Genomic DNA, 11,006 nt, shown 5'->3' on the forward strand with positions numbered 1-11,006 from the left:
CTCAAGCTCCGCCCGCCTCACGGCGCCACCTCCCGCACGCCCCGGCGAGCGCCACCAACGCGGCGCCCGCCAGCGCCTCCTCACCCCACCCCTCAGGGCCAGGAGGCTCCGCCGCCCCCGCCCAGGCCCCAGGCCGGGGGGCAGGTGGGGAAGGCGTGGCCCCTCAGCCCAGGGGTAGGACGCGGCCCCCCCACCGCTGTCCCAAGGCTGGCGCCCATTGCGGCGCCACGGAGATGAGCCACTGCCCGGGGCGGAAAGCTAGTGCGGGGCTGGCCCCTCTCCCTGGTCCTGAGCCGCAGGAGGGGAAACCCGTCCTCCCCGAGCAAGCTCGCGCGGCCTCTGTACGGTACCTGTGGCCCCGTGCAGCCAAAGGGCGGCCGCTGCGGCCGAAAGCAGAGCACAGGCGCCCCAAGTGCCCCGGCCCCACATGGCCCGGCCCGGCCTTACCTCGCCGCCAAGCGGGGCTGGCCCAGCGCCTGGCTCCGCTCATCCGCGCGGCTTCCGGCTCCGCAGCGCCGAGAGGGGAGGGGAGGAGAAGCGAAGGGAAGGGAGGCCGCGGGCTCCCGGCTGGCGGAGCCCGGGGAGGCGCTGCGGGGTCAGGGGGCAGGCAGCCAGCCGCGCGGGGGCAAGCTTCCCTCGCCGGCCTAAGGAGGACGTGGGCCCCTTTCCCCGTCCTCTGGAGCGCTGCCTCCGATTCAACCTGTTTCCTACCAGGACCCATGGCCTGTCCCGACCCACACCCCCCTGGCCCTGCTGGTGCCCCCTCTCCCCCTTCCCCATGCTGGTGACCCCCGGGGCAGAAGCAGAGCTGCCCGCCAGTTGCAAGCTAACACACGGCACCTTCCCCACGGGCCTCTGACCTGGGGCAGCCTGAGTCAACGAATCTGGCTCATGTGGTAGGGGACCCCAGCTGTCCCACTCCAATCCAGCAGTGGCTCCAGCTCATGCAGGTGGTAGCAGAGCAAGTCCAGCCTGCCCACCCCTGGGTTGGGTCTGCCCTGCTAAGCAGCCTGGTCATGATCCCACTAAGCAACTCTGCCAGCTGCCAGGGTTCAAATTACAGGGAGGCTGAGCCCCTCCTGTAAGATTTGAAAATCTTCAACTTCAGCTTCATTACGGTACTATCCAATTGCCCATCAAGAATGACAGGGGGGAGAGGGGCTTTTATAATATTAGAATTGTGATGGGCAGTCCCATTTTTTTGCAGCCACTCCCAAAAGTCTAAGTATAATTTGAGCCCTGCCAGCTGCCCCACTCCCACAAACACGGGCACCAGCCCCAGACGAGCCACACAGCTCTCCCTGCCCTCCTTGCCCTGCTGGAAGGGGCAGGCACCTTCCCACGACCCCTGGGCCCTGTCACTGCTCATGACCCTTTGGAATATTCTTGTGACCCACAGGTTGAGAAACGCTGCTTTAGAGCAGTGGTTCTCAAACTTTTTTGTATCAAGACCCATTTGTAAGCATTGATGTCCAGTCTCAACTCAGTGCCCATCACTTCCAACCCACTCCCCCCAGGCTCCAGCCCCTCAGTGTGTATGAAGAGCAGGGGTGGGTATGAAGAGCAGGGGTGTGTGTGAGGCCTATGCCAGGGCCCAAGCAGCCCCTTGCAGGCTGGAACTCAGCCTGCAAGGGAAAAGCTGTGGTTTCCCACTTCTTTCTCCTTTAAAGGAGAATCCCTTTTTAAAGATTGTTGATCCATTTTTAAAGTTTGTTCATGATGCTTGCAACCCACTTTTGGGTCAGGACCCATGAATTGAGAAATGCTGCTTTACAGGGAAAAATATAAGACATACAGCTGATAGCCAGAGACAGGGGGAAACAAAAGAAGGGGACACAGGACTAGGAATGCGTGGATCTAGGATTTTGAAAAGGGGGCATGGAGCGGGGAATGCAGAGGGTGAGGTGCATCATCAGGTCTAAAATAACACACATTTGTCTCCAGTTTAAAAAGAAACAGAGTTTTTTTATTCATATGCCAGGGGCCTCAGGCTGCTATGATTTAGTCTGAGATTGCAGCAAAAAGAATGAGAGCTTCATTGTTTTTTTCCCTCATTCCAATCTGTCAGGCTGTGAAACAGGTGCAGCCATGGAACAGCAGAACAAAGACTACCTCCGCTGGTGGGACATCAAGACCATGGAGAAGAAGGGAAGGTCCTTAACACCCCTGGAATAGAGAGTTTAGAAGGGAGCAGGTAGATTACCATGAGCCATGATGTCAGGTGACTCCCTCAGCACTGCCCAACTAGAAAAGCTGCTGTCACTGCCAGGCAGCTATTGGTTTGAAACTCTGGGTGGAGCAGGAGTTAAAGGGGGATGCAAGTGTCCAATGTACACCCTCCTTCCCCCAGATCTGCCCCTACCTTTCCCCTCAGAGACCAGAGGAAGGAGCAGTTTTCTGCCTGCTCTTTCTCAAGTGATTTTGACTTAACTGGCTTGGGTTTCTACTACTTGGTGGATCTCCCCTCTAGGACAGTGCTTGTCAACCAGAGTGTTGCGGTATCGTGGGGTATGGCAAGATTTTGTTAAGGGTGTCACACAGTATTAGGACAGTTAGGCATGCAAACACTTGCACATGATTCATAAGATAAATGCGCCAATTTCAAATAGGAACTCATAATGTCAAAAACACTTTGATCTGGCCTTTGGGTATAATGAGGAGCACCTTGGGTCTGAAAAGGTTGAGAACTGCTGTTCTAAGCAGCTATCATCACTGCAATTTACAAGAATTATCAATAGGCAAAACCAACATAGGATCTGGATTAAGTTGAGGATTTTGTTGCATGTGAAGATTGGGGTTAAAAATCCAAACCCTTGTAGACACTCAGAATAGCAAACTGACTCAGTTTTTCTCATGTGTTTTTTTCAAACTCAACCTCAAATAAAATTGCTTTTCTGTTATTTAAGCTGTTTAAAGGGACACAGTAAGGACAGAAGGTGTCTGCTTTACTAGTAGGGGTAAAAGAAAATAAAGCACCCACTCCCCCTAAGATCACAGAGTGAACAAACTGCTGGCCTTTGGGCAGGCATCTGCATCTTACACATTTAAAAAATAATATGACTTTTATTTGGAAAGAAAATCTTGTCCATAAAACATTTGTCTCAAATCTTAAGCCAAAGGAATGTCTAGCAAACTTATTCAAGTATTTTGACACATTAAAATATACTTTATCTTTTTTAGTATTTTAAATCTGGCAGCTGCCTTAAAAAAGGCCTCTGTTTGCCTTGTCTGACCAGGTTTTTCTGTGCAGTCATCTGAATTCTGAGTGTGCTTCATTGCTAAGCAGCCATTTATCTCTCTCATTGTGTCATGGTAGAAATTTGGTGATATCTGTTATTGGACCAACCATGTAATTGGGAGAGATGTTAGATAAGCTCTTGGATACAAAGTGCCCTTCCTCATGTCTGACAACAGGATTTATTTAGCATTTCATTTTGCTCAAAAACATGGCAGAGTGAGTGGAAACACCTATTATGGCCAACACTGGTAGCAACTTGCATATAAAACTGTGCAGCAAAACAGAAGAGGAGGGTAGCCAAGATGAAACAGTGAGGTCAGATTTGGCTTACAAGAATTCGGAGATGATAAGCAGGAGACAGTTTTACTTTCTGTCATAGATTCTTGTAAGTTCTAGCAAAATATTCTTGATCTTAGCTCATAAAAGCACTTAGGCTATTATAGAGGTAAAAGTAGGACAGTTTTAATGGTCTGATTTGCAAATATTTTGATAGGGCCTAGATACATAACATTTTCTCAGCTATTTTTCTTTAAATGTAGGGCTGTTTTTCTTTAAATGTAGGAAGATCACCAGTATTTGCTTTTTTCAATCTCTTTTTAAAAAAATAATGTTTCAAGATCCGGTATGAATTTAAAAAAGATACTAACTCAGACAAATCTGCTCTGCCCTCCTTCAGTGTGAGTAACTGCCTTTTCCCTGTAGTCCTGATTTAGACTACATGGCTGCCTGGAAGAGGTCCAGTTGCTAATGAGATTTTGCTATTCTAGGGTATTTAACTGAGGGTGGGGAATATCAGGTAGTGGGAAAGCAAAGTATTCCAAAACTAGAATGCTCCTATTTGCAATCGGGGTTGAGTGATGGTGGCCATGTAACCCCCCTGGACTTTTGAAGTCGAAGTCCAGGCTTTAGCTTTGATCAGTTGCCTATTCTGAGGGGGAAAAAAACACACACTTCAGCTCCAGGAAAGAGGATGTCAATTTCGCAGAACACATATTCAGTGCTGCAAAGTTGTTAATTACAGAAAATGTGTCACTGGATTCTCTTTTTGGTTGCAGCAATAAAAAACTCCTCCAAAAGCCCAGATCCCTCAGTTATTCTGGAGAGCTATGCCACTTCTGTGCTCCCTGCATCCCAAGGCTGTTCAGGGTTAAACACGACGTCAGTTGAGGCAGTCTTGGTTCTGGTCCAAAATATGCTTGGCTTTCAGCGGCCAGCAGATTGATATAAAGGAGACTTAGCAGAACCATTAATCACCTGCTCACTGTTTGAATAGCTCATGAGGGTACAGACATTGTTCCCTGCTGTCCCTTGATACACACAGAGCAAATCATACTGCAACTCTGTATTTAGCACTGGCTGACCTAGGGTCCCTTATTCTAGAAGTCATGGCTGCAGCCCCAGAGCATATTCCACAGATATTCCACAATTAGTAGTAATATTGTCCCCAGAGCTCCTTTATCCACTATCAGATACAGTGTTTCAAATTATTTTAATTCTTTGTGTGGGGGGGGAAGAAGGTGCAAAGAAAATACTGGTATTTATATAGCTACATATGACAAAAAATGTGAGGCTGCAGTTTACAACCCCTCAGTGTGGTGGGAGAGGCAAACTCAGATGTCCTCACTTCAGGCAAATTTTACAGTCTGTTTCTCTCTCAGCACCTTTCTCTGAATGATCTATTACTCACTTCTAGCGATTCTCCCTGTGTCTCTCATGTTGTGTCCTATCTCCAGCTCCCTTTTATGCCCTTTCTGTGGCTCTTTCCACCTAACATGCTGCTCCTCATTTAATTCCCTGCTCAGGGCCAGGTTCCACTCCCTCACAGGGCTTGCTGTGCTTGCTGCCTCTGCATTGAGCAGACTTCTTTTCCCAACCCCCCTGGAATCACGTGGATCTACCATTCCAACCTTTTCTGAGCAATTAACCGAGTTCTCCTCTAAATCCTGCTCATTATCTGAATAGCTCCTGGAGAAAATGAACACCACTCCCTGGACACCCCTGGTACCTACAGGGAAAGTGGCCACCAGTAGCCTACTTGAAATCATCCTGTTGTCTACAGACAAATGATTGGAGGTTGAGGGTTGATATCGGAAAATTTGTCTGTGAGAAGATGTTTACTAGAGATAAAGAATATAAACAGGTTGGCTGGGATTTGATGTAGGCTGAGTACTTCTAATTACCTATACAAAGAATGGACACTTTCCCTCTGTTTCTTTCTGTCTTGTCCCTAATCCCTATTTCACATTTAGTCATCACTTTAGATACATTGCAATTGGGCCTTACCTGCCTCCTTCCTATTACTTTTATAACCTGTTGTGCAATTCTTTCCACTCAGGCCTTTTAAAAAGAGCAGAAACAGCATAAGCCGCAAAGCCCATTACAATCCCTCCCAAGATTCAAATAACTTGCCAATCTGTATGTGAGTCACCAGGCCAAGCCAGAAAATGCATTTAAATTTTCCTCATGTTGTGTCCTATCTCCAGCTCCCTTTTATGCCCTTTCTGTGGCTCTTATCATAATATCAAAGAATTCAAACATTCCTATAGAACAAAGGAAAGCAAAAAATAGAAATGTAGTTTGTAAATGCAGTTTAAACTGCCAATAATATCTCGGTATATAAAAACTTTCTGGTCAGACTAGAAAGGTAGAAATGATGTTTTGCATACCTATGACAGTGATGGATGATGAGGTAAAAGCAATATGTAAAGCTATTAATTACAATGCTCTTAGTTTCAGTTGGATGTTTGCCTACCTAAGTTGTGGGAGTTGGCAATAATAGTGCTAATGTAATGGTAGGGGACAATAAAAGTGTAGGTGTCAAAATAAAAAAAATCAGAGCTTAGTCCTGCAGATAATATCAGGAATACCGTTTATGCCTAGTAAAGACAATTGAACTGTTCATGGGAGTAAGTTTTGCAGGGCCCAAAGTATTTTGAAACGGTGTTTGATTCTGCTTGCTTTGCTATCTCTCTAGGCTGCAAAGGCAGTAAAGAAATAGAGTATGAGGCATACCACCAGTTATTTATTGTGTCTGCCACTATTCTACTCTGTGTTATATTCAAAGGAGAGCCTGGTAGCCAACAGTTAATGGCCATGTCAATCTCTTCCAAAAAGAAAATCAACATGATTTGGCTTCTCTAAAATGAAACAATATTACTTTTTTGAGCACAGTCATCATTTAGTCTTAACTGAGAATATGCAGCCATGGTTGAGGACAAACATACATAGCCAACTCACAGTAAATGGCTTGTAATAATGCAGCACTTATAAGCTATGTTATTTATAAAAACAGTAATTTCTGTATCTTATAGTTTATTCTGTGTAATAAAAAAGTAGAATTTATAATCTTGAACCCAGTATTTTACTAGATTACTCTTGCTTTCACTAAAAAGTACAGTGAGGTTTTTGGTGAATGATCATGATTGGGGCAAATATTGTGGGACTGTATTGAAAAATAATGGACATTTTTTAAAATTCAAAAGTATTTTTTTCCATTTCCTAAAGCAAATAACAAGAACAGTGTATGTGTGGCAATAAAAGTGAAGCATTATGTACATTCTTTACATCCACCTCCTTTTAAAGCAATGTATAGGATTGCTTCAAAGAATTCCCACTAAACGCTGTTCTTTACAGCTTTATACATGCAGTTCATTTTACATACTAAAATAGTCCACGGATCATAGTATTTAAAGTTACATATACAAGTCTTTAAAGGGCCAGGGAGTTAGAGAAGACCTGGAAGGAGTTAGGAAACTTTATCGGATCCAACCTCTATGTCTTATTGTATCTCTTTCAGTCCCTGTTTCTGATGGTTCTCCCTCTCCCTCCTCCCCCACCCCTGCATCCACTCCTCCTCCCTGCAACCTTAATTTAAATAAATTAAAGGAAACAAAGCATCTCTTTTACTTTAGGAGAAAGTGAGGTTTTAATGAAGTAAATAACAGTACAGTAATATAGCTTGAACTGCAACATCTACTCTGCATCCTTTGGTGCCTAGAGAATTTTGATTTTCTGGGGCTGCTAACTGGGTGTTAACTCATTTGTTTCACAGTATCTGTAAAATACTTTATCACTCATATTACTATAAAATAATATTTTTTTAAAAACTTCTTAAAAATAGAGTATTTTATATTGCATAGTAATGGTCAATAGCTGAATTACATTTGTTATTTTCACTTGTATTTTGCTAGCACCTATTGTTCTGTGGACCATACAACTGTATAGCAGAAATATTCCCTGCTTCTAAAAAGAGCTTTACATTCAGTTAAAATAGGCAGACACTCAAAATAGTGGGCAGCTGGTATAAATTGGTTTTATCTTTATTGTCACAATGTGCAGGAGGATCAAAATTCTGCAGATACTGATGCATGTTTAATGTTTCAACCATGATAGAACTAAGGCCTAAATTCCCAAATGGCTAAGGCACTGTGATACTTAACATACTGGCCTGGCCCTACTTTGATCCATGGTAGCCAGGTCACCCAAGTGATCCGTCTGCAAACCCAGATCAGGTATTTGGTGGTTGAAGCTTTTAGATCTGCTTGGATGCCTTATAGCTACTGCTCCCACAAAGATTTTACCTCTAACTGCATGCCCTCTCTCAGCCACAGGTGTTGCTTTAATTGATTTTCAAAGTTTCCACTCCTATTTCAAGGTTTTGTTTGTTTGTTTTTGTGTTTTTTAGTCATTTTTGATTTCTTTGAAGGCCTCCATAGTTTATTCTATTTTGAATTGACAACAGCTCCTAGTATCTGTCCTTGGAAACTGAACCTCATTTGCTGAAATTAGTAATTTTTTGGCCCAACAGGTTAGTCAAGAATCTAAGCTATGCCACATTGTTTTATTAGGAGGAGAAACTGACTATAAGAATCAGATGTTTTTGGTACAAACCTATTTATTTACTTAGAACAGTGGTTTTCAACCTGTAGTCCACGGACCTTGGGGGTCCACAGACTATATCTAAACTAACCTCGCCGGGGGAGGGGGCTGCAGGAAGACAAGGAGACACCACCCGAGCAAAACAGGTGACAAATGCAAGGAGTGCCCAGGTAAGAAACAGGGGTCCAGACAGCCTCCCAAATCGGGGGGTGGCACACGCAGCTAGGCAAGGCCTTAAATGCCTATATACCAATGCTCGTAGTATGGGGAATAAACAGGAGGAACTCGCCCTCAGAATAGCCAGTTCAGACCCAGACATAATAGGGCTTACAGAAACATGGTGGGATTCATCCCACGACCGCGCAGTTAGCATTAGGGGCTATAGGCTTTACAGGCAGGATAGAGAAGGAAGGAAAGGTGGGGGTGTGGCACTTTATGTCAGCAGAGTGGGGTCAGAGGAGGGGCAAGCTGAAGTGCTCTGGGTCAAGATACAAGGGGGCTGTGGGGAGAGGGATTTATTGGTGGGGGTCTGCTACAGACCCCCCAACCAAGGGAAGGAGCTGGACTGGGAATTTTCAGGCCAGCTTGCAGAGGCACTTAAGGCAAGGGATGTAGTTGAAATGGGTGATTTAAATTATCCGGATATCTGCTGGGAGGAATGATCAGCTAGGTTGGACTGTGCCAGGAAGTTCCTGGCCGAGATACAGGACCTCCACTTAATTCAGGAGGTGCACAGTCCCACTAGAGGAAATGCCCTGTTGGACCTGGTCTTGGCCACAGCCGACAACCTGGTAAGGGGCCTCCAGGTTCTTGACTATCTGGGTGATAGCGATCATACCTTGCTGGAATTCATCCAGTGCAGGGTGTCAAGGGCCTGCAGCAAGGCAGTAGCCCTAGACTTCAAGAGGGCTAACTTCAACGAGTTGAGATTAGTGGGAGAGGCGCTGGGGTTCTCAAGAGCAGGGGAACTCAGTGCCCAAGATGAGTGGTCGTTCCTTAAGGAGATGATACTCAGGGCCCAAGGGGTGACCATCCCAACAAGAATCAAGGGGGTCAGGAGTGCCCGAAAGCCCCCCTGCCTCACCAAGGGTATCTGGGAATGCCTGATTGCCAAAAAGGTGGCATACAGCTGGTGGAAGGGGGGTGCTATCTCCAAAACGGAATATACCTCCTCTGTTTGGGCCAGTAGGGGGGCTGTTAGGAAAGCTAAGGTGGACATACAGCTAGGACTAGCATCCAAAATCAAAGATAATAAAAAGTCCTTTTTCAAATATATAGGGAGGATGAAGAAAGCAATGGGAAATGTGGGGCCCCTGCAAGATTCTCTGGGCAATGTGGTGGTTACACCAGAGGAGAAAGCGGACCTCTATAACCAATTCTTCACCTCCATTTTCTTGGGCAGGGACTGGGACTTACCCATTGTGATGCAAGACGGACTCAAGGTGAACGCCTCCAGACCTCAGGTTGCGGAGGACCAGATTAGAGAGCTTCTGGAGGGTCTGGACATGTTCAGATCAGTGGGTCCAGATGCTTTCCACCCCAGGGTGTTGAGGGAGCTAGCAGGGGTTATTGCAAGGCCTTTGGCATGGCTTTACAAGCACTCATGGTGCTTGGGCCAGGTGCCAGATGATTGGAAGATAGCCAATGTGGTCCCCATCTTTAAAAAAGGAAGGAGGGAGGACCTGGGCAACTATAGGCCTGTCAGTCTTATCTCAATCCTAGGGAAACTCTTTGACAAGATCATCAAGGAGCACATCTGTGATGGCCCAGCTTCAGGGATGATGCTCAAGGGCAGCCAGCACGGTTTCATTAATGGCAGGTCATGTCAGACCAACCTGATTGCCTTTTATGATCAGGTCACAAAAGCCTTGGATGCAGGTGTCGCCGTGGATGTAGTCTTTCTGTACTTTAGCAAGGCCTTTGACACCGTCTCCCACCCCATCCTCATTAAAAAACTAGGCAACTGTGGCATTGATGCCTACACAGTCAGATGGATTGCAGATTGGCTGAAGGGTAGTACTCAGAGGGTGGTGGTAAATGGGTCATATTCAGCCTGGGGAGAAGTGGGCAGCGGAGTCCCCAGGGGTCTGGGTCCTTGGGCCCGCGCTGTTCAATCTCTTTATCAGTGATTTGGATGACAGTGTGAAAAGCAACCAGTTTAAATTCGCTCATGATACCAAAATTTGGGGTGAGGTGAGCACGCTAGTAGGGAGGGAAAGACTGCAGCAAGACTTGGATAGGTTACAGGGGTGGGCTAACAAAAACAGGATGTGCTTCAACACTGACAAGTGCAGGGTGCTGCACTTAGGCAGTAGAAATCAGCAGCACACTTATAAGATGGGAAACTCTCTTCTTGACTCCAAGATGAACATGGGCCGATAATGTGAGTTTGCGGTTGGCAGGGCTAACTGGATCTGTCGTGTATCCACAGGTGCATCTCTAGCAGGGCCAAGGAGGTGATCCTTCCCCTCTATGCAACACTGGTCAGGCCACAGCTGGAGTGCTGCGTCCAGTTCTGCCCCACTTCAGCAGGGATGTGGACAACACTGAGAGGGTCCAGAGGAGGGCCACCCGCATGATCCAGGGACAACAGGGCAGACCCTACAGTGAGAGACTGCGGGACCTGAACCTGTTCAGCGTTCACAAGAGAAGGCTGAGGGGGGACCTGGTGACCATCTATAAACTCTCTAGGGTTGACCAGTAGGGTTTGGGAGAGACCTTGTTTCCCCTAGTGCCCCTGGCATAACAAGGAATAACAGCCATAAGTTGTTGGAGGGTAGGTTTAGATTAGATATCCGTAAGAACTACTTCACAGTCAGGGCGGCTAGGATCTGGAACCAACTTCCAAGGGAAGTGGTGCTGGCTCCTACCCTGGGGGTCTTTAAGAAGA

General features: G+C 46.5%; 1 protein-coding gene across 2 annotated transcripts in view; it reads right to left on the bottom strand.

The window, feature by feature from the left end:
• Positions 1-545, bottom strand: part of NAXD (NAD(P)HX dehydratase) — a 58,749-nt gene extending 58,204 nt beyond the window's left edge. Inside the window, exon 1 of one of the 2 annotated variants that reach the window (XM_019529662.1) lies at positions 448-545. In XM_019529662.1, the coding sequence (XP_019385207.1) occupies positions 448-490 (43 nt within the window). In that variant the 5' untranslated portion in view covers positions 491-545. The other variant, XM_019529661.1, reaches the window with a different exon arrangement.
• Positions 546-11,006: the final 10,461 nt, after the last annotated feature.

The sequence above is a fragment of the Crocodylus porosus genome, unplaced genomic scaffold (assembly GCF_001723895.1).
Source record: "Crocodylus porosus isolate Cpor-Errol unplaced genomic scaffold, CroPor_comp1, whole genome shotgun sequence".
Taxonomy (NCBI): Eukaryota; Metazoa; Chordata; order Crocodylia; family Crocodylidae; genus Crocodylus; species Crocodylus porosus.